Source organism: Natator depressus, chromosome 11 (assembly GCF_965152275.1).
Source record: "Natator depressus isolate rNatDep1 chromosome 11, rNatDep2.hap1, whole genome shotgun sequence".
NCBI classification, from domain to species: domain Eukaryota; kingdom Metazoa; phylum Chordata; order Testudines; family Cheloniidae; genus Natator; species Natator depressus.
In genome coordinates, this window is record NC_134244.1 from 68,602,751 (window position 1) to 68,627,390 (window position 24,640).

Here is a 24,640-nt window from a genome sequence, read left to right on the forward strand (position 1 = left end):
TAGATGGGGAAATTTTAATGTAATTTCTAGGCAGATATGGGGAAAGATACCAAACAGCCAACTTTAAAGTCGGCTGTGGACGACAGATCTCTGTGTTACTGACAAAAGCTGCAGGAAACTCTAGTAAAGACTTGCAAGAGATGAAATGAGTCTCACTCCAAACACTCAAATTTTGTTTTATATCTTTTAGGCAGCTGTTGAGGTGGGGTGACCCTCTGCTACAGCACAAGGGTTTATCTGCAGCAGTTTGTGGTGTCTCTTTTATAAATATTTGGGGATAGGGCAGGCAAATAAGACATGCCAGGTCCAGGCCTTCAAGTAGTAGAAAGGCAGTTTACAACACTTAATAGGACTATTAGTTTCCCAAAAGTTTTAGGAAAAATGAGGTATTATATACTATACTGTAGCAGACAGTAACATACAATATTATGGTTAAGGCATGTTAAGAATTAAATGGCTTGGTGCTTTGCATGCACAAACAACACATTTGCAAATAAAACCTGTTCTCTGTTTTAAACATACGGGTAGGATGTAAATCTGTATTGTTCTAAGGGAGTAATATTGGAGGTGGAGTTTATTATGCCCTATAAAGACAGTTCAACTATGTTACTGTTCCCCTAAACCTTACTCTCCCTTCAAATGGTGATCAGAATTACTGTTAGTAATGAAGACACCAAGGAGTGAACAACGTGATTGTAATCATGCGCTACATAAAAAACTCCATGCTACAAACCCTGCAGTTTCCACAGAAATCATTTTAATATTTAAATAGAAACCAACCAACTTCTCCCTGGATGACTTCTTTGTAGATTTTCTGCTCTCCCCGCTGTAGTTGGAGCTCTAGAGTATGTCATTAAAGAACAAGAACATCATTTATCAGAGATGCTGGCACAAATCAAAAGAGCAACAAGTCCTCTGAAAAGACTGTACAGTGTTTCCTTTTGTCAAAAAGTTCAGCAAGATTGGCAATACTTAAACTGTTTAGACAACAAAAAATGTCCTTGTATGTGTTGTCTTTTCATAAGAGTCCTTGTTGCAATTTCAGCTAATTACTGCAAATTTAAGGCAGGCATAATGTACAAAGCTACAATTTATTGCAACTATAACTTCAATTTTACGTTTTTTCCACTGAGACTTGCTGTATATCTCCACATAGCTAGTTGTCTGGAGTTTTGATCACTGTACGCCTCCTTATGCATATAAGGGTGTTGCTACATGAAGTTTACTGCACTTAATTCATTTTCTAGGTTCCACATGTAACAGCTAAATACAGAAAAAGTGTAAAGGCTACAGGAAAAAGAGTTTACAACAGGGAATTAAAACAAATGTTGGCTTCTGCAAAATGCTTAAGTACATGCTCAACTTTAAGTATGTAAGTAGCCCCATTGAACGCTACAGGGTTACTCACATGCTTGGAGTTAAGCAACTACTTAAATGCTTTGAATTGATTGTACAGATTCAATTGGATATTTCATGCCCATATTCCAATGGCAATCAAATCTCTATAAAGGATGCATGAAAGAGCTCCAGAGACTCCAGTCCAAGCTATATTTCTACTGCCAAAGTATTTTTCTCCATAACTTGTTTTAGTTATTTTTACCCAATTAGTTTCAACAGAACTATATTCTGGCCCCCAAATCCTACTTGAATTTTCTCAGGCCAAGTCTTTTTCCTTCCCACTCACGGCCTCTTAGAATCATAAAATCATAGAAGATTAGGGTTGGAAGAGACCTCAGGAGGTCCCACTCCCTGCTCAAAGCAGGACCAATCCCCAACTAAATCATCCCAGCCAAACCTTTGTCAAACCGGGCCTTAAAAACCTCTGAGGATGGAGATTCCCCCACCTCCCTAGGTAACACATTCCAGTGCTTCACAATTCTCCTACTGAAATAGTTTTTCCCTAATATCCAACCTAGACCTCCCCCACAGCAACTTGTGACCATTGTTCCTTGTTCTGTCATCTGCCACCATGGAGAACAGCCTAGCTCCATCCTCTTTGGAACCCCCCTTCCACTAGTTAAAGGCTGCTATCAAATCTCCCCTCACTCTTCTCTTCTTCAGACTAAATAAGTCCAGTTCCCTCAGCCTCTCCTCATAAGTCATGTGCCCCAGCCCCCTAATCATTTTTGTTGCCCTCTGCTGGACTCTCTCCAATTTGTCCACATCCCTTCTGTAGCGGGGGGCCCAAAACTGGATGCAGTACTCCAGATGTGGCCTCACCAGTGCCAATTAGAGGGGAATAATCACTTCCCTCGATCTGCTAGCAAAGCTCCTACCAATGCAGTCCAATATGCCGTTGGCCTTCTTGGCAACAAGGGCACACTGTTGACTCTTATCCAGCTTCTTGTCCACTGTAATCCCCAGGTCCTTTTCTGCAGAACTCCATTTAGCCAGTTGGTCCCCAGCCTGCAGCAATACATGGGATTCTTCCATCCTAAGTGCAGGACTGTGCACTTGTCCTTGTTGAACCTCATCAGATTTCTTTTGGCCCCATCCTCCAATTTGTCTAGGTCACTCTGGACCCTATCCCTATCCTCCAGAGTATCTACCCTTCCCCGCAGCTTAGTGTCATTTGCGATCTTGCTGAGGGTGCAATTCATCCCATCATCCAGATCATTAATGAAGATGCTGAACAAAATAAGCCCGAGGACTGACCCTTGGGGCACTCTGCTTGATATTGGCTGCCAACTAGACAGCGAGCCGTTGATCACTACCTGTTGAGCCTGACGATCTAGCCAGCTTTCTATCCACCTTATAGTCCATTCATCCAATCCATATTTCTTTAACTTGCTGGCAAGAATACTGTGGGAGACCGTATCAAAACCTTCGCTAAAGTCCACCGCTTTCCCCATATCGACAGAGCCAGTTATCTCATCATAGAAAGCGATCAGGTTGGTCAGGCAAGACTTGGCCTTGGTGAATCTTGTGGTTTACTTTGTTTTGTTTTTTATGGACTTGGTTGTGCCTCTACAGAGGAGCAGATGCCTAGTGACCTGCACAAGTTGTAACATGGAAGTCAGGGGGAAAACGCCTTCCAAAGCAGGAACCAAAAAAAAAGAGCATCTGCTATTTTTGCTTTAGAAAAAGCCCTCAGTAAAGGAGATGGTTAATTTCCGGAAAAGCTTCCTGTTAATTCCATGAACTTGAGTGACATGTTTTTTAGAAATTCTTTACTAACCCTGCTAGATTTTCTACTCTGGGATGATCCATACATGTCTTCATCATAACCATTGGTCTGTCATGAGAGAAAAATGAGAGAGAAAAAACTTAAATGAAACCAAAAGAGGTCTCAGGGAAAGTCATCATTTATTCAGAGCTAAGACATAGATGTTGCTTCTTCCACAAGTACAACAGGGACATTGGTTCCCCAGGGATCATTCTGACTTCAGACAGCTCATAGAACACTTGACAGTTTTGTCTGCCAGCAATACCTGTAACCTATCGAAAAATGTCCCTGTTTTCACCTCAAATTTTTGTAAAAACAGAACATCAGCAGAATGTATTTAAAGTATCAGTCTTTTCTGACTCCTTGGGAAGTGAAAAGGGATGGTTTCACTTCAGTCTATTGAAGGGAAAGGGAAAGCTGGTCCAATAAAAGAAACTACCTCATCCATCTTGTCTCTCTCAATCCGTAAAATTGTTATTGATAGGTTTTACTTTTATTACAAATATTCTCTACGTATTTTAAATGCATCACTAAAAGGAACATCAGACAAACCAATCTGAATCTGTTTTCAAGCAAAATGCAACTGCATACTCACTGAAGAGTTGTATGCCAAATAACAGACTGAAGCAAATTAAAATGATAAATCTCCTCGAAAACGGAATTGGTAATAAAAGCCTGTAATAAAGCGATGTCAAAATGCACCAGTGCATAAACATTTGCATTCATCTAGCAGGATTACCAATGATTGAATTTCTAATCACAAACTACACATTTCAAACAGTCCCCTGGCAACATATATGTTGCATATTCTCTCCAATAAATGTATGTGAAAAAACTGAAAATGCTTCTTTCAAAGAACAATGAAATTTAACAAAAATCAATAAGAAACTAATTTTTAATCAGACTATCTTCTATATCAGCACAGAAATAAAAATCCATTAGCTAGCACACTAGTGCTGTTAACAGTTAATTAAATTTATACAGTACAGTGGACTAAGATATTACTGTAGCAATTGGTGAGACACTTATTTTTGGAGTCATCATAGATTTCCTAGAAAATTTGAGCATTTGCTGTGAACAAAATATTTGACATGTTCCAGCTTTCTGTTGGCCTTTCTACTTGCGTATGCACAGAGAAAACCCTGATTAATGTGGATGTGATTAGGGTCTTCATACTACAGAGACTTATGCACATGCTTAACTTTAGACTGCATTATGAGAGACTAACAATATCCTGTACATTTGTGAACAAACCTTACGGAATTACAATAAACTGTTGAATTAAACTGAACCTTACTGAATTAGGATTAATACCTTTGGGGTACGCTATATTAAAAATGCAATTGTGTACATGTTGTGGCACTGTATGTACTCTCTCTAGTAGGGACAGGGATGCTATTAATTTCTTCCTTTATCAACCTTAGAAGCTATCCCCTTGGGCAGGTGCGCATGTACTAGTTCAAACTGGATTTGCCAGGGATCAACAGAGCAAGAAACAATTTTTGGATAAATAGCCTAGTTTTAAAGTGATCTAGGGCCTTGTTTCTGATGCAGCAAACGGCCAGGACCTCTGGTCCATGGAGGGTCACAAGCCTTCAGGAAGGCCTGGAAGGACTTGGCCTACTGAGGCCTCATAAGACTACGTGCCTGATCTGATCTGAAGCCGTAATTAACTTGTAACCACAATGACGCCCCTAGAAAGGAGGCTTGAAGGACTGCTCCTGCCAGAATCCATGTTAGGGCTGGGACTCTGGTAAGCTTATAAACATCTGTGTAAGGTTCTTTTGTTTTTAAAATATTTTCTCTGTAGTGCTTTTACCTTAAGACTAAAGTAGGCTTGCTTAGAAAGAACTGTGTGGTTATTTATATCTGTATCAGTCACTCTTATCTGTCTCTGAAGAGAAAGCAAACAGGTCTGTTTAGGCAGTGTGTCTTTGTTGGGAAATACACAGTGAAAGCAGGGAACTGAGCAGCCTGTGAATACCCTTATCAGAAAGGAGAGAGACAGCTCTCCACCCAGAAAGGCAAGAGCTGGGGAGCTAAAACATGAGAGTCGATGCTCTTGCTGAACCACTGTGGGGAAATGCAGGGATAGTTGCTCTGAACTATCACATTCATCGTAAGAGTTACTATGAACAAAGTTGTGGCAGACACACAAAATGAGTAAATATTTGTCACATTTCCACCTCCAGGGTATTTACTGCATTATCTGGCAATATATTTTGGACTAAATGCAATATTCCAATTGACGACAAAAGAAAGCCTACATGTAGGTGCCCTGTGGAAGTCACATAAAGATTGATTTTACAATAACCTTCTCTAGAAAAAAAAACAGGTGATTGAAATGTCTTTGGCATGAAATCAATGCAGCAAGAAAACTAGTCCCTAGTTTGGTGGAGGCATTTACATCTGATGACCTCCCCTCCCACCGCCCCGGTTCTGCAAAATGAAGTCTGCATTCCTACCTGGAAGCAATCAAACCCTATTTTCCTTTAAAAAAGGTGTCAGAAGTCAGTTCTGTGGATGTTTGAGGGGGAGTCTGTTTTTTAAACACGGCTATTCTTTGAGTTTTGAAAATTTTCCAGTGTAAAGCTCCTTAACAAGTAGCCTATAAAAACTGTTTTATTTAATGAAGCACTCCTAGAATCTTAAAGCATTGTTCAGTTATTAGCTACTTACGTGTGCTTGTTAGATTGAATGTTGACCCATTATATTTACTGGTTTGCTACTTTAAATGACATTCTCCCTCTTCCTGCCTCATGGAAAAAATACAACCTTAGTTACCAGTCACACTAGCTGCTACCATCTTTTCCCTACATCTTTCTACTCACTAATGTAATATATGAAGATACAGAGTATCTTGAAAAAAATCCTCTAAGCAGTATTGCTGTATAATCATTTGGGCTGAACTGCATTTTGTAATAAGCAACTGATACTTAGTGCTTTTTATGCACCCACGACTACAAAGAGCTACAATATATTCTTGGCATTAGGCTGATTTATCAGTATAAATGAAAACCGTATGGCCCAATCTGGCCATAACCCTATGGCCAACAATTTTTGCAAGTTCTCTCCAGCCCCAGCATAACCCTCTCAGAGGAAAACACTCTCTAAATACATACTGCTTTGGAGTTCTTCTTTTTGGGCCTCTCATTCTCTAATCCAACCTGCAGTGAGAGTAAGAATACCCGGTGAAAAGATCAATGAATTCTTGTATTTCTATTTTCCCCATGTCCTACATGCAGATCTACATGCAAAAACCAGGTCCTGTATTCCTACAAATCGACAGAGCATGATTCAATATACACACTCAGTGAGGATATAGAAAACAGAATCACAGCAGATTCAGATTGCTAGTTTATGATTTAAAATTATTAAAGAATAACCATGCAGTTAACATTAATAGCTGCAGTTAAAACTATTCATGCCTGCTGGGTTAAATCAATTAATAGAGCCCTCTGCCATATATACGTACTACATCAATATATCCATGCAAAAACTAAGCACAGTAAGTGTTAGACTCATAGAATATCAGGGTTGGAAAGGACTTCAGGAGGTCATCTAGTCCAACCCCCTGCCCAAAGCAGGACCAATCCCCAATTTTTACCCCAGATCTCTAAATGACCCCCTCAAGGATTTAACTCACAACCCTGGGTTTAGCAGGCCAGTGTTCAAACCACTGAGTTATCCCTCCCCCCAGATAGAACTGTATCTGAATATAGGCCACTGACCAAGGAAATAGAATATACTGGGTAAATAAATTCTTAATTTGAAATAGGGGTAGGGAATGCAGAAAGAGAGAGAAAAACACACAGCCTTCAATGGAATTGGCCGCAAGAGCTTGGTTTCAAGTTCTGATGTGGAGGCCTGAAGCACTGATTCACAACAGCCAGCCAGAGGGAGGCAGAAATGATGCTTAGTTCAAATAAAGTGGAACTGCTCTTCATTCAGCAGCTTTTAAAAAAAGATCTTCTTGTACTTTGCCTTTTGTGGAGGCACAGCAAGACCCTATGCTCTGTCACAATAGACTCACAAGGGAGCAGTATTAATGTTGTCATGTAATCTAAACCCAGATTTAAGGATCCCAATCTTAAACTTTTTTTATTTTTTTGCAAATAAAAATACTGTAACTATGAATGTTGATTTTATCTTCACAAGCAAAGATAAGGCTATTCAGACATGGTATATACTGTACTGCAGATTTATTCATCTTCTGTTTCCCGGAACAGATCTACTTGAAATGAGTTATGTAAAATAAAAGGTGCTTGAAATACATGGGAAATTAAAGTTGTAGATAATATTCAACTCTAATAGGTAATAGCTTTTCTACCTAGATTTTAGTGATCTCCAAGACAGCTCTTTGTACAATGGGGAAAATGTCCAAGAGATACTGCTGTGGGAATTCTGCACCACTGTGCATGTGCAGAATTCATGTCCCCCGCAGGCTGCTTTGCATCTCTGCAGAAAAATGACTGACAGGTAAGCAAAGGGAAGCTGCAAGAGCAGTCATGCACCACTCCCTAGCTGCACAGGTACATTGTTTCAGGCACCTGGAGCAGTCGGCAGAGAGGTAAATCACTGCAGGGCTGGGGACACCCCAGGCAGTGGCTCCTACCCTGAGCCAAGATCAGATGCTAGTCCCAGCTGGGCTGGAGGCAGGAGAGGATGGGACTTCCTCTTCCCCTACAAGGAGTGGCTAGGGCTGTGTCAGACCCATTCCCAGAAACCTCCCCCAGCTGCAGGAAGCTCAGCATCCTTCCCTGCTTCCTGCCCCCATCACTCCTCAGCTGTGGGGGAGGGATCACTGTACAGGGAGCTGGTCCCCCATCCGCCCAACCCCCATGAATCCTGAAGTCCCATACCCAGACACCCCCGCCGAACCTCACCCCGTTCTCCCAGAACCTTCCTAGCCCTCCATACACCACCTTCTTGAACCCCCTGCATCTGAAGCCCTCTGCACCCAGACCCCTGCAACCGGACTACTCCCATTCAGCTCCCTGCACTCAAGCCCCCACATCCAGACCCCCACGCCACTGACCCCCAACTAGCTGCACCCAGACCCCCAAGCCCCACTCCCCCAGCACCCAGACCTCCCTGCTGAGACCCCCACACCCAGACCCCTCCACTGAGCCCCAACCACTTTCACCTGGAAGCTCCTGCAGAGTCCCATTGTCCCTGCACCTGGAATCCCTCCAACGAGCCTCTGTGCATCCAGATCCCCCCCATACCTAGACCCTCCCACTGAGCTGCCTGCACCCAGATTGTCCCATGCAGAATCCTCTCACCCCACACCTGGATCCCCCCCATACTGAGCCCCTCCTTGGATCCTGCCTGGTTGAGCCTGCCCACCCACACCTGGCACAGAGGGGCAGGGCCCCTGAGTGTTTCTGGGGTAGGCCCAGGCCTTGTGCGGTGTCAGGGTCAGGTGCAGCCTCGCCACTGACTCCATGTCCCGGGGGTGGGGAGGCTGCAGCATGATCTCCCACCTTCGCGCAGTCAGTGGCCTGTGCTCCGCACTGCCATGCTGGGGCCTCTGCATTTATTTATTGACAAATAAAACATGCAAAATTTCAACATATTGCGCGCAGAATTTTTAGGTGCAGAATGCCCTCAGGAGTAAAGAGGAAAAAAGTTCACTGTTCATGTCTCAATTAAACACACATTTTGAAAATAGTGAGCTTTGTATTTGTGAAGGTTACCACACAGAGCACTGGAGAATAAAGCCATCTCTCCTCTAAGCAGGTACAATGTAAGTAGTGGTAATGCAAGTTTCTCCACGCAGCCCTGAAAGGACAACACCTTTAGGTGGGAGTTAGTTCATTCTCCATGATTGTTATTTAATCCTTTGTCTTGCTGAGTCTGACAAATGTCATAATGCTAAGTGAAACAGTGGGATGTGTCTCATTCCTTGCAGTCAGGTATCCACATCAGAGATCATAACACTGCTATCATGACCATTTGCCTTTTTGGGTCTCCTTCTCTACTATTGACCAGATATAGCAATAGGCGTTAGAAATTGTGGAAAAAAAGTACTATCACACACTGCAACTTCAGACCATTCTCACCACTGGATAGGCACTGGCATACTCCAAGTCAGACTGTCAAGAGCATGAGAGGAAACAAAAACTATCAGAATACAAAAAAACCAAAGATGGCAATCAGGAAGACATAGGCACTGAGGTGTAAAAGTTTAAAATTCCTTGGTTTTGAGCAACGAGAGCACAAATGCTAGCACCGGTTCAGAAGTCAGGAATTTCAGCAACCATCAACCAGATTAACGAGAGAAATAGAGACAAGTCCTTGTATGCTGCATCACTATTGGGCGATAACTCAACAATATTTCACCTTGTGGGATCTTGGATGTGGGAGTTGGCCCATTATGAAATTAGGGAAAACTGAAGAGAATTTGCAGTGGAAGAAAACTGAAACCAGGGACATATGTCTTAAAAAAACAGAAAATGATATTCTAAGTTTTTCTCCAACAAAAATCACTTAAGAGTAAAGCAAGCGTATGGGGCTTCCAGAATGATACGGTAGGATACTTGGGCAGTTTTCATCGGTCTCAGAACAAATCACAGCAAAAAACATTCTTAGAGGAGAATATTCCAGGCGAAAAAACTCTGAGAAAGAAATTGCTGATTTTGGAGGACTGGGAGGTTTCACATAGTAATAACTTTTCTGACATTGCTCCACTGTTTGGAAACTTCCTGTCCAAAAGAGAAAACCAACCCTTTAAGAGAAAATTTGTAAATTCTACCCATCTTGTATGGTATTCCATGAGTGACCACACAGATATTTCAAGGAACTTTCACAGGAAGCAAAACAGCTTCTTTTTGTAAGACATTAAAAAATCTGTTTAACACCAAATCCAAATATGAAGATTTCCATAACACAAAATCCAAATATGAAGTTTTCTATAACAAGTAAACTTTGAAACGAAAGGTTTTCAAACAAATTCCACCTTTACTTACTGATAAAGACCAGAGTTCAGATTTCTCTGTGAATCTAATCTAGTTTCACACAAACTTAAATAGAGACAAGATATAGTTTCCTTGTTTCTAAAGTATCAGAGGGGTAGCCGTGTTAGTCTGGATCTGTAAAAGCAGCAAAAAATCCTGTGGCACCTTATCGACTAACAGACATATTGGAGCATGAGCTTTCGTGGGGGAATACTCACTTCATCGGAAATATTCACCCATGAAAGCTTATGCTCCAATACGTCTGTTAGTCTATAAGGTGCCACAGCACGCCTTGTTTCTAAAGTGTTCTTTATGTTAACAAGGCTTATCAAAAGAAGCAGAGAACCCTGAACTCAGATCCTAGGAGGCCAGGTTTTCATTTCACTTTTATACATACATAAAAAAGCAAAACCAAAGACGCCTGAAAGAAGTTAACAGAAGCATAACTAAATGTCTACACAAACCACTTAAAGCATATTCACAATTTTGTCTTGTCAAGCAACTGTGAGCCAGGTATCAATCCTAAGAATATAATTAGTTGTATTTTGTTTCAGTGTGAATAAAATCATGTGCTTTAAACCAAGGCTATTAAGGGACAGACTTTGGCTCAGACTTATGAGCTAATATATCTACCTCATGCTTTCCTTGGCCTGAAGTCACAATTGCCCCTGGGTCAGGGCAGGAAATTGCAGGGGTTTCTCATTCTTCAAGTGTTAAAATTTAGGGGTCAAACCTCCCTCAGTGTGTGTGCAAAACTCAAATATTTGGATTTAAGATCATTCATTGAGGAATGCCCCCCTTTTAACAGTCATACAGGAAATTAGGTGCAATACGTTAGGGATATGATGGCATAAAGTTTCTTCCACAAGACTCCATTAGACAAAGTTTTCTATCAAACAAGGACATTGCTCACAAACTTAACTAGTAAATATTTATGAGCTAGATCTTCAGCTGCTGCTAGTCACTGACTTCAGTGGCTACACCAGTTTGCACCAGATAGAGATCTGGCTCTTAAAACTGAAAGACTGTATGGTTAGTAGCATGGGAATACTGTTGGATATTAGGGACACTTATTTGCACTCCAGAGAGATTAGAAATCAGACATTACTTTTGGGTGAGGAAATGCAGCCTGTTTAGTGAAATGCAAATTTTAATTACCAATGGCCATCAGAATAAAGTATATTAAGGTCTAATTGGGACCCTTATTCATGAGGATTTTGGAGATGATATTTCAGTCATTAATTTCCTTGCAGGCCATGAAAATACACTTATAGTCAGGACTGGATAAGCAGTTTAATTGAAAATTGCCCAGAACAAACTAAACTGAAACCTCAAGTGCTCTAGGAATGAAAGCATTTTTCCCTAATCAATTACATGCACAATTTTATTAAAGTTTAATTCAACTAAAATCTAAAAAAACCCATTTTAATGTTCATATTTCTTAACCTTTTCCTCATCATTGAGGAAACCCCATCCATTATTCCTTTCTTGTTAGTGAAATAAAGAATGCAAGGTCATAAAGGTATCAAGCACATTCTAGTTATACTGTTTGGGAAAATTAAATTAATCCCCAATTCCAGGAGGTGGGAATGTTTCAGTAAAACCAATGTCATATCATGACAAGTATATAGATGTCACACAAAAAGGGAATGAGACACTCATAGTACAAGATATACTGTATGTCCACTAAAAGATGGGAATTTAATTAGCAATCACTCATTCAATTTGTTTCCCCAGTGGTAGAATTTTAGACCTTTTACATATAAATATAAAACTATTTAGAGGAAAATAAGACCATTCCATTCAACAGTTCCTCGGGATATTCCTCCAGAAAGAAAAAAAACAAATAAAGTAAATTATTGAGTAAATAATTACAGGATCTTCCAAGAGCTGCATGAAACCTCCCTGCAAATGGTAAAAGCTAGGATTAAGGATGTGGATCATTCTTTAAAATATATACTCTTAATTTGTCTGAGTTGAATAATCTATATCAGGGATTCTCAACCCTTTTTTCCCCCTGAGGCTCCCCACAACATGCTATAAAAACTCCACGGCCCCCCTGTACCATAACAACTATTTTTTCTCCAACATCAAGGGGTAGGAAGCAGGGCAATTGCCTGGGGCCCCACATCACAAAGGGCACCATGAAGCTAAGTTGCTCAGGCTTTGGCTTCAGCCCCAGGTAGTGGGGCTCAGGGCACCAGGCTGCAGTCCTGCGTGACAGGGCTTCAGCTTTCTGCCCTGGGCCCGAGCGAGTCTAAAGCCAGTCATGCTTGGCAGACCCCCTGAAACCTGCTGATGGGCCCCCAGGTCCCTGGTTGAGAACCACTGATCGATAGCAATCTTAAAGAGGTAAACTAATGCTATTGTTAACTGCATTAAGATTCTGTCTGCATTAGAACAACAGAACTGGTTTAGGCACAAACGATTCTATGTGCCCACTCTTAATTCATGTTCCAAACTGTTGCAGTATTGCCCTATGTCAGTACTAGTACTGCTCTAGACCATTTCAATTGCAATGGCCTCTGAGTACCCATCCCATAGGCTACAGAATTTTAAGAGTTTTCAAAAGACAATCAGTGCACCATGGGACAGTAGCAGGAGAGACTCTCTCAACCATGTGCGCTATTATGAGAGCTAATTTGGTCCACCCTGGAATTAAAATGGTGCACACTGGAATGGTACAGAATGAAGCAGTTCAATGTACCTACATGTATACTGGTTGGAGCTATTTTGTATGTGACAAAGTGTTTTTCAGATATACTAGGAAGATATTACCGTTCTTAAATGGTAAATTTATCTCCTATAGATTGGATCTAAGTGACTGTGAGCTCCTGTGCCCAGTGATCCTTCCTTAGTGCCCAGTCTCATTTCTGGGAGGAGACAGGCTCCAAACATCTCAATAATGCCAGCTTTGAGGAAGAAGTCACCTGGATCCCCAAGCTATTTAAAAAGACCAGCTAAGAACGGTATTAATACTGGTTCACAGGAACACTGAACTGACGTGCTTTCCATCAGCTGATTTACATTTAGTTTCTAAACTGTGACCCCTCACCCTTAACACCCAAAGGAGTGAACGCTACATCATTTCTCAGATTGCTCCATATGGTCACTAATGCTGGAATAGCTTTAAAAGATCCATGCAAGAGGAAATTCTGTATACCCACATCTTGACTAAATACCTCCCCCAGTGATTAGCGAAGAGAGCATTCAGCAGAAAAAAAATCTCTACGCAATTTTATACTTTACTTATATTCATATTTACAATTTAATGTCTATGAAACTGACACACCTATCCAGTTCTCCTTGGACGAAGGAACTGTTGGCTTCAATGTAGGCCTCAAGTATAAGGCTATAATGTAGAAAACTGGGAGGTTTGGGAGAGAAGAAATTATCAGAGCTCTCTCTGGAAAGGGTACAGAGAAACTTTTGCAAGATGTGGGAGAACAGCAACATCAATAAAAAAAATCATGCACGTAATTGTACAAGTTACTAACCCTCAGGCTTCCACGGCTACCCACTGACATGCGCTCATCTTCATCTGAAGCCTATTGAAGAGAAAGTGTAGGAGACAAGAAACAATTAAAAGAATACAGATAACAAGCACCGATAGAATCAATTAACAGAAGCCAGAGGGAGGAAAAGATTTTGTGCTAAACTCCTTAAAAAAGGCTTGCCCAGTACATGTTTCATTTATATTAGACAACAAACATGAGAGTAAATATAACAGAGCCACGTCAAACATTGGACCATTTTCAGGCAATACAAAGGAAGTTCTAAAGCATTCCCCTACAGGCTGAACAGGTTAGGAGCTTGTACAACTCCTCTTTGTGCCATGTCTGACTCATGCAAAACAAACAGGTTCATTGTTCACTTATGCAAAAGAGTTGGATTTTAATTTGCAAAAACTCACCAGAATTCTTTGCAGAGAGGCATGAAGTGTTGCGCAAAATTAACAGTAAATACATTTGTTTTTAAAAGACACACTGCCAGCGTGCTGCAAGTGACATATGTAAATATGTATGAAGAATGCACAAAAGAAAATACTAACCGAGGCATTTCTTCTGGATCTACGAGAATAACGCTCACTGTCTTCCTATCAAAGCAGCAGAGAAAATAAGAGTGAAATGTTGAAAGGACAGAAATAGTAAAACAATGCCTTCAGTTAGAAAAAATGAAACCTCAGTGTTAAGAAGGAAGCTGGATTTAGCAAGGTTTAATCTGATGATAGATGATGTACTATGGCAACCGAGGAAAAAAATTAGAACTTGCTATTTCCCTATACCTGTCCTCCTTCCTTCATCCCAGCCCATTCTTCACTACTATACATTTCTAAAATACAATGGCAAGTTATATGCATTGTTTTCTTTAGCCATGTTGGTCCCAGGATATGAGAGTGACAAGGTGGGTGAGGTAATATCTTTTAGTTGGACCAACTTCTGTTGGTGAAAGATACAAGCATACGTGTTGACTTTCTAACGTGCCCGGGGTTGCTCCCATCCGGCTCTGCCCCAGGCCCCACCTCTACTCCACCCCTTCCCAAAGGCCCCACCCATGCCCTGCCTCTTCCTGCCCTTGCTCCCCCTAGCACCCTGCCTGCCTCCCAATGCCTCCTGCCTGCGACAGGAGGGGGAGGTGCTGATCAGCGGGGCCACCGGCCAGTGGGAGGCACTGGGGGGAGGGAAAGAGCTGATAGGGTGGTTGCTGGTGGGTGCTCTGCACCCACCTTTTTTTTTTTCTCCCCGTGCGTGTTCCAGCCCTGGAGCACCCATGTAGTCAGTGCCAATGGAGACAACCTTTAGAGCTCCCCAGGGACCCTAAGAAGAGCTTGAAAGCTTGTCTCTTTCAAAGAAGTTTCTGCTTGTCTCTCTTATTAATACCTAGACATTCACAGTGCAAACACACGGATTAAGACAGTTAAATGTACTACCCTAGCGGGTCTGAGAGCCTGTAGCTAAAAGAAAGCTTTCTAGTCTATAGTTCCCTCAGAAAGAAGTCTTCTTCAATTTGAATGGCATTCTCTACCCTGTAAAAATGAGAAGGCAATCCACCTTTTAATGTGGATTTGACTGAAACACATGGCCTTTGCTAACAAGCTAAAAGAATCTATATCCTACTTCCAGTAACTGGGCTGTATTATACATTGCTTTGTATGGGAACCTGGAACACTGACAATGAAGTAGGATGCACTAAATTTCAACAAAATGGTTTTAACACTATTTAGCAATGGCTAAAAAGTAGAATGAAAAATAAATGTACGTGTTATACAACTATATTTGCCACAGGCGAGTTGTTTAAATTTGTTGGTTTTCAAGCAAGGTTCAATATTCTGTGGTTAGCGCTCTGCCCAATAAAACTAAGCTCTGGATTTGGGAAGCACTAGAGATAGTGAGCTCTCGCTCTCTCTGTGGAGAGCATGCAAGGTTTTGAAGTGACAAAGGCTGACTTGTGAGCTCTCAAGGGAGTATCATCAGGTTTGGCAGGTGGGTCTTGCTCACATGCTCATACTGATCACCATTTTCAGGGTGATGAAGGAACTTCCTCCAGGTCAGAGAGACAGGGACCTTGTTTTTGTTTTTGCCTCTGCCTCTCTGCAACATGGGGTAGGGGTCACCTGCTAGGATCCTCTGGGTATAACTAAGGCTACATCTACATCTAGAAACTTCAAAGCGCTGCTGCAAAGTGTGAGTGTGTGAGCGCTTTGAAGTGTGAGTGTGGTCATGCCAGAGCTCCTGGTAATCCAGCAGACTCTCCCAGCGCTCCTGGTAATCCATCTGGGAGCACAGCTCCCAGAGCTCGGAGCCTGTCCACACTAGTGCTTTAAAGCACTCAAACTTGCTAAGCTCAGGGGATGATTTTTCACACCCCTGAGCCAGCAAGTTAGAGCGCTATAAAATTAAAGTGTAGACAAGCCCACACTAAATCAATTCCCTGCATTTGCCGAGGCCTTGGGCACTGGTGCACCTCAGACCCTTCTATTCTCTGCCTGTGGCACACAATAATTTAGTCTCCTGAGGCTGTAATATTTGAATCTAATCCGGGTCAGTAGGTTCAACACAGGGGTAATGGGGTGGGGTTTAGTGGCCTGTAATGAGCAGGAGACCAGACTAAGTGATCTGGTGGTCCCTTTTGTCCTCAAACTCAATGAGGAACTTCACCTAGTCTGGATGGTAAGTCACCTTGACAATGGTGGGAGTGTAATCCAAGAAAGTGTGTGGCTGGGGGGACAGGGAAAATGGATCAAGATTCCAAGAATCAAGCCAACAATTTCCAGACACTAACTCATGTCACCAGGTCGGGATACCCAAAAAGACCAGCCTGGGAACAACAGCCCTGCCTCCAGTCCCTAACTAGTGAATGGCTTTATAAACTAAGGATCAAAGAATAATTTCTTTTTAAAAACTGAAATAAATACATTTGAAACCAAATCTGGTCTGTTTTAGCAATTGTTTTAGTTATCAGAAAAAAAACCAACTTTTTTCCAGGTCTAAAGTGAATTTTTGTGTGTGCTTTTAAATCAAGAAATCCATTTTTAGCAACTATTTCAATCTTAAGTTATGACCATCCTATATATTAGACCCTTCAAACTGACTACAAACAAAAATACAAGTAAGCAATACTCTAGATGCAAAGTTCAAAACAGTCTTCATAAGACTGGAAACTGATTCTTCAAATATAGCAATATACCTGTCCCATGGAATCTCAAAAATTGTAAGCTGTACAAGATTTCAATGGTAAAATTATTTTTAGCTTTGTTGGTCAAGGCCTACCATCCACTGCTCGATGTCACCCCACTTTGTATCCAGACCATAATATTTCTATAGACAGAAAAGGGAAAAACAGAATTCAGATGAGACAGATAAGCACTGAACTTTGAGACGTGCATTGCCATGGTTCTGCCGAGCTCCACAGTCAATCTCTCACACTGAAACACGCATGCTCAAGGATTAGACAAACACGCTAGTGCAAAGCTGAAAATTGCAGAGTGTGACTCAGCTCCTTGATGCCACTGTGAAAAGCAGCGCATGCCTGAAACAAGTTTCCTTATAAAGAAGAAAAGTGTTTTGCTTTGTTTTTAAATCAGACAATCATAAGCAAAGCTGTGGGCAAAGGAGTGAGAAAGGGTGTAATGAGCCTTGGGTTCCTGACCCAGTTCAGTCAAGACTTGTTACAAAGGGACTGTACGTAACACTTTCAGGATGAAAAGTTCCATCAAACCATGGATTTGTACACTTGGAAGGAGGACAAAGTGATTAAAATAGAGTTCATCTCCATGTACTCTTATGAAAACGAACAATTCTTAAAAGATCTTTTTCAAAATGTGAATAGGCTTTTCCACAACTTCCATCATCATGAAAGTGGTACAAAATCATGAATGGCAAGAGGTTACACATTATAAGGAACCTGCAGTACAGTTTAGGATGTGCAGAACCACAAAAGGTGGAGGGTAAGGTCTGGAAAGCCCACACCCACTCAGTACCAAATAACACATACATTCCAGGAAGAAAGCCTTCAGTTTCTTGGTTCATATTTTCTTTGCATAACAACTCTGGAGTAACCCTACTGATTTTGTGATTGGATTAGACAAGAAGTGCTTTAGAGTTCAGTAAACTAACATTTCAGGTTTTTTCTTCCCATATAAACACTGTATTAAAAGCTCTATTTTGGGGGGTTAATGAAAGTCTACTTAACACAAAATAGTATGACAAAGTTTGTGAAAGTTATGACAATTAAAAAATTACTGCTATAAAGAAGAATCACTGGAAACAAGGAGTAATTAATTCATATTTAGGAGGAAGATGTACATCAGAACAATTTATTTGACTAATATTCTCCTCAAAAGGATTCATATTATTGTAAATAAGCCCACATCTAATCTTTGCCTGTACCTGCATTGCTGGTAGTACCTTTGAGAGGGAGACAGGGAATTGTTTTTAAAAGCATGGCTTCCTATTTTGTTTAGATCTCATAACATTTAAGTTAAACATTCAAGAACTGGAAGTCTTTATGGTATAATTCAGTGTTTATCATCAACTCAATTGCAACAGTTTCATTCACCTTACTTCCTAAAGCAATCTGCATATGAGAAAACTTGGGAAAGAGACATTTGTTGGCTTTCCTTGTCTAATTCTGTCAGATTACAAACATGTAGTAATGATTCTGATGGTCAAATTTTATCTTGTCCTAGCTGCACAATCAGAATGCCTCTAATAGGGATGTATGTATGTAGTGTAACTACGTGTTAATATGATCCCATAATTGGGACTTACTTAAAAAAATCTGTTGACGTGCAGGCAGAAACCAAATTCAACTTGCTCTCCCAAAACAGAGTTGGTTCGGCAAGGATAAAGGAGATTAAAATTTATTTTTTGTCACTGAAGTAATCAAGCTATTACTCTGAACAGATAGCAGATCGTTTCAATAAAGAAGTGTCTGTTTTACATACTCACTTTTCAGAGTATAACAGCACTTTCAAAACTCTACACTATATGGTCAGCCAGTGAAACATGCAACAAAGGATAGGTCAAAGCACACCAGAGGGTGACAGGTCAAAGCAAACCAGAGTTTGATTTTCAGAAGATACTTATGGTTCAATGAAAGGTAAGAGGCTCAGAAGGATCATTTATTAAATAAGGTGGATGACAGCAGGTTTAGAGAGTCTTGGATTTCCTTCTTCTCCCAGATAACATGATAAACTATTTTTTTAAAACAATTTTTCCGTTAAGGTGCTACATGGTTCATGCACAGCAAGTATTGTACAGCTTGAGATTTTGACATAACATGAAGACTTGCTGATGATCCGTTACTACCATTATAAACATTAAAAATTGTAATTTTTGCATTCATTCCACAAACTGCTGTACAGTTTATGACACGTGAAGCCACCACACAGTTTCACATTATGCCTGATTTGCCAGATTAATCTTTCGCTGACTACGCTGATCATTTACATGAAAATCAGTGGGAGGGAATAACCTGAAACTATGAGATGTGAGCTAGAAAGATACTGAGGTTAAAAAGAGCGTGTTTGACAGGGAAGAGGGTTGTTTTAAAATGTTTGACTAAGCACATTTTCTTGACTACCAGCAGAACTCTCAGAGCTGGGGTGAAGGAGGGACAGTTAGGGTATGGAGACCACATAATAGTTAGGGATAGTTACACACAGAAAAAACCTGCTGTGTACCATGCATTCTTGAAGGGTTTTATTTCTGAAATGGTATCAAGGCCCCTGATGTGACAAAGAAATGCATGCAAATCATAATGCAAGAGACCAGACAAACCCTACCTTTTGGACCTGATAGATCTACAGGAAAAAGGGGAAGAGGAAAGAAATTGGGAAAGAAAAAAAGCTTGTATGAATAAATTAATAAATAGCCATACAATTTTAGAACCTATTGTAAAAGGAAAAGGTTGTTTATACAGTACATCCAGTAAAGTGTGAATACAGAAATAAGCCATTATTGAAATCCAGGAAACCTTTGTAAAATTAAACTTCCCTGCTTTCTCTCTCCAACCCCCCCTCATATTGAGCTTAATCAAATTATGCTGTTCCTGATTTTAGACCCACTTGATACTATAATACAGAAACAGATGTAGCTGCATGTTAACATGTAAAAACATTTCTCAAGCTTTACACTGAGTCTGTGGCATCAAGGCAGGTTTGCAGTCTTTCTGAACAGTGATTGTAGAACAAATGTCCAAAAAACTAGCATTGTTCCCGGACTGATGGGAAATGGCATAATTAGCAGCAAAAGCGTGTACCCTAATGACCATAATTCTGTTTTGCAAATGTCTCCAATAAGTACTTGTGCTAGGAAAGCTGCTGAAGCCACTTGCACTGTGGTCGAATGAGCTGATAGTGTAGGTGTAGTGTGACATTAGCTAACTAGCAGCACAAACAAATGCAAGAGAAAATCCAGAAGGAAGTCCAGCGTGGAAACCAGTTTGCTTTTCACACTGTCCACAATCACAACAAATAACAGTGTAAAGGGTCTGGTGCAGTCCAAGTAGAAGGCCAAAGCTCTTCTCACATCCAATGAATGAAACTTCTGCTCATCTGTATGCACATGAGGCTTCTGGAAAAATGTTGGCAAATAAATTGCCTGATGAATGTAGAAATTGAAAACTACCTTTGTCAAGAATTTTGGGCGATGGTGGAGGTAAACCTTATTCTTATGAAAAACCATGTAAAGAGGTTCTGAAACCAAGGCTCCCAATTTACCCACACTCTTGGCTGAGGTTATTGCACCAAAAACACCATTTTCATAGAGAAGTGGAGTAGGGGGCAAGTCATAAGAAGTTCAAAGGAAGGCCACATCAATTTTGTTAGCATGAGATTGAGATCCCATGGGGTTCTTGTACTGGAAGAAATAACCTATCCAACCATTTTAGAAATCAGAGCGTAAATCTTTTTTTCAGCTCCATAACTACTCACTGCAGAGTGGAACGTTACAATCACAAATGTACTTTAATGAGAACTGTCAAGGCATTACTGTTGCAGGTGCCAAAATGTGGTTAATGGAAGCCTGCCCTGGAGAGAGACTTCTCTGCCGAGACCTGATAAAACAGCATTTCCATTTGGCCAGGTAAGTATGCCTTGTTCAAGGTTTTCTGCTGTTCAGAAACACCTCCTGAACGTTTTTCAAGTACGTCATTTCTAGTGGGGCTAGCCATGAAGCGTCCACACCATCAAGCTGATGGCCTGCAGATTGGAATGGAGCAGACGGTCATAGTCCTGAGAAATCATGTCTGAATCTAATGGGAGCAGTAGAAGAGGCCTCACTAACCATGCTAACAGGGTTCAGAACCAGTGTTGCTGAGGCCACACTGGTGCTATTGGTATGAGGCAAGCATGATCTTGCTTGGCCTTGAATATGACTCTGGGTAGTAATGTTATCAGAGTAAAGGCATACGCAGGGTTCATGAGAGCAGGACAGAGTCCGTCAAAGACCCAAGGCTGTGACCCCTCTGGGAGCAGAACGGATGGCATTTTCTGTTGACCTTTGTTGTGAACAGGTGCACTTGCAGAGTTTCCCACAGCTAGTAGGTAGACCTGCTCATGTCTGGATGTAGTGACCATTCATAGGGACGAAAGAAGGACCCACTCAAGGACCTGCCAATATGTTCTGCTCTCCTGGGAGGTAAGCAAGTTTGAGGTGAATGGAGTTGGGTATGCAGAGTTCCAAAGCAGAATTGCCTCCTGGCACTGTTGGGAGGAATATGCCCCTCCCTGTCTGTTTATATAAAACATTTTCTATATTGGCTGTTAACACTAACAGATTTTTTCCTGGAATACGTGCACAGAAGGCTAAGCAGGCCAGACAAATAGCATGTAGTTCCCTGATGTTTATGAGTACTCAGGTCATGCAACGACCACAACCCTTGAGTTTGTAGTTTGTAGTTTCAGTTTGTGGCCTCCAAGCCACGGACGATGCCTCCATGACCAAAATGAGTGTTGGTTACAGAGAAACGAAGGGAACTCCTGCACAAATGTTCGAGGTCCACCAGTCTAAACAGGACAAAATTACCTTTGAAATGCAAATGACTGTCTAGACAATGACGAGAGGAAGCATACACTGACGCTAACCATCCCTGAAACCTTCTGATATGTAGTCTGGCTTGTTGCACCATAGAAGTATATGCTGCCATGTGCCACAGAAGTCTGAGGCAAACGTGCACTGTGTTCCATTTGCCTCAAACCTGAGGAAGTTGCACTGGTCTATATGGATCGCTATATGGAACATCCTTTAAGTTGAGGACAGAATACCAGTCGCCCTGTTCCAGGGAAGGAATGATGGAAACTAGGGTAACTATCCAGAACTTCATTTTTTTTCCAGGTACTTGTTTAACTCTCTTAGATCTCAAATAGTTGTCAGACCATATTTTGCTTTGCGAATAAAGAAATAGCAGGAATAAAAACCTTTCCTCTTGAAGAATACAAGAACTTTCTCTATTGCTCCTGCTATAAGGAGATTCTGGACTGCCCGCTGAAGAATGGTCTTGTGAGAATGGCCCCTTAAGAGGGAGGGGAAGAGGAGATAGAAGTAAATTGAAAGGAATATCCCAGCTCCATCATGCTTAGGACCCACTGATCCAATGTGATGGGAGTCCAAGCATGGAGGAAGCAGGATAAATGACTGACAAAAGGAACAGGTAGGAATATATTTACCTGTACACTGCTCTCTAAAAAGGCCATCAAAATGCATGTTCTGCTGGTCAAGAGGAATCTGATGTTGCAGATGAAGGGGGCAGTGGTCACCGCCTGTAATTCCTGTCCCCTTTTCTCAGGGGATATTGAGGCAGAGGTATAAAGCTCTGATATCTGTAAGCCTACTGTGGCTAGAATTGCTTCCTCTTCATTGCCAGTGTTTACATTCCAAGGGACTTCATTGTTGCCCTGGAATCTTGTTAGCTATGCAGTCTATCATCTGTCTTTTCTGAAAAGAGGGATGGACCCTCAAATGGTAAAACCTGGATGGTCTGATGTACTTCAGGAAGGAGACCAGAAGACTGCAGCCACAAACACCACCTCACAGAAATAGTGGATGCCATGGAATGAGCTGCAGAGTCTGCTGCATCCAAACTGTACTGAAGAGCAATCCTTGCCACCACCTTACTCTCTAGCACGAGAGTGAACTCCTGCCTGGAGTACTCTGGTAGCCTGTCTTTAAAATGTATGATCTCTTCCCACAGGGCAAAGTCATAGCAACTCAGGAAAACTCACTGGTTAGAAAATCGTAGCTGTAGACCTCCTGTCAAATAAAAGTTTACAACCAACCAGGTCCAGCCTCTTTGATTCCTTACTATTCGGCACTGACATTTGGTAACCCTGCCTCTCCTGCTCACTAGCTGCTGCCACCACCAAAGAGCCTGGGGGGGGGTGAGAGTAGATATGGTCAAAGCCCTTAAGAGGGACATAGTATCTCATCTCTGCCCATTGTGCCATAGGCAGGACAGAAGGCGAGGTCTGCCAAAGCATTTTAACTGGCTTCAGAATTGCTTCATTAACCGTAAGTACCACTCTGGAGGTTCCCACAGAAGCTAAAATGTCCACTAGCCTGTGAGATTTCTCACAAACCTCTTCCGCTTGAATATCTAAAACCAAGGGCACCCTTTTAAGCAGTTTTTGATGAGCTTTGTAATCCTCTGGTGGAAAATCGCTCACTATCTTTACTGCTTCATCTCATGATGAGGAAGAGGAAGCACCAGGACACTGAGGCAATGGCTGGTCTGCCTCTTGCGGTGGAGAAGCTGTCTGAGCAGCTTCTAGTTGATTGGTACCTCTACCGGTACCAGGCATTGGAGAACATTGTCTGTGGCGCCCCTCAAGGAAGTCAACTCAGATGGACGAGGAGAAGTCCTAGCTGGGGGAGGGAAATCCCAGGGTGTCCAGAATGGCCACTGATGTGGTAGTGGAGGGCCCCCGGTTGCACATGCCATTGCAATGTCCCCACTGTTGGGACCTCCATGGACCCCAGGGCTCTGATGGAGGGTAACCTTCCTGTCTGTTGTGGGACACAAAAGACCCCACTTCCGAATCTAACTAAGACAACTGAGTCCAGAGAGAACAGTGGAGCAGACCTGTCTCCTATTGACACAAGCTAACCCAAACCCAGCGATGGTGGCACTGTGGATATTAATGGTGGCTTGCCCCACGAATGTGCCAGCCTTCTAGGTACTGGAAGTGGCTTCGGTTCACATGCTTGTTGCCCAAAGTTGTCTGGAGCAAATCCAACAGAAATTTATAGATGTATATATTGATTTTGTTACAATCTCAGTGAGCGAAGGATGGAATTCAAATCTGATCCAAATGGGCAAGTCTAGCAAATATTTTAACAACCAATGCTTCAATAAGTCTAATATTTAGGAGGCATCTGGAATGTGGGTTCTGGAATATGGGTAGCAGGAGAGCCTCTAGGTAGGAAATGAATTATAATATTCCACAGCTCATTTACACTGAGCAAAAATGCTTATTAAACTCTAGACTTCCACTTCTCTCGTATTTACAGTTGCCTTTCACTGTATCCACCTGGCAAAAATACATCACAAAAAGCAAGTTAGGTGTAGGAGGTATTGGTCTTATTTAGCCTGTTTTTCTCTCTCCCTGCTTTACCATTCTCATTTTCTTGTACCTATCTGTGTCTCACCTTCATTCTTCAGAACCTTTTACTGTGTGTGGGCTGCTGAGAAAAAGGTGAGGTTTGCACTGGGCTCTGGCAGCATTCACAAATGGGTCCATTCTGGTGTCTGACAGATGTTCTACACTTTGGAGACAGTGCAGAGAAACTTTTGCCTCTGGGTCCTAAAATATTCACACTTAGATTAGAAAAGTTTGTGTGCTCAATGAATACAGCGTTTTGCCGATAGAGAGGTGGCCTCAGAGTCTGGACCCAGTTTATTAATGGCATTGATGATTAGGTCAAGGGCCTTGATTTGGACCCAGATGTTAATGTCGGGGGGGAAGGGGGGGGGGAACAGTGGCGCGCACAGTGTAATGATGTAATGTGCTGTCAAC

At 41.7% G+C, this 24,640-nt stretch overlaps 1 protein-coding gene across 27 annotated transcripts in view; it reads right to left on the bottom strand.

The window, feature by feature from the left end:
• Window positions 1-24,640, bottom strand: part of LRRFIP1 (LRR binding FLII interacting protein 1) — a 184,502-nt gene that overhangs the window by 57,399 nt on the left and 102,463 nt on the right. For 9 of the 27 annotated variants that reach the window (XM_074968146.1, XM_074968148.1, XM_074968129.1 and 6 more), the window contains exons 3-10: window positions 19,412-19,429; window positions 16,896-16,943; window positions 14,177-14,221; window positions 13,623-13,673; window positions 9,232-9,264; window positions 6,289-6,333; window positions 3,179-3,235; window positions 781-840 (exon numbers count right to left, since the gene is read on the bottom strand). The exons of 4 other annotated variants lie outside the window; for them this stretch is intronic. In XM_074968146.1, coding sequence (XP_074824247.1) covers window positions 781-840; window positions 3,179-3,235; window positions 6,289-6,333; window positions 9,232-9,264; window positions 13,623-13,673; window positions 14,177-14,221; window positions 16,896-16,943; window positions 19,412-19,429 — 357 coding nt within the window. The remainder of the gene's footprint in view (window positions 1-780; window positions 841-3,178; window positions 3,236-6,288; window positions 6,334-9,231; window positions 9,265-13,622; window positions 13,674-14,176; window positions 14,222-16,895; window positions 16,944-19,411; window positions 19,430-24,640) is intronic. 14 more of the 27 variants (XM_074968143.1, XM_074968142.1, XM_074968138.1 and 11 more) reach the window with 6 other exon arrangements.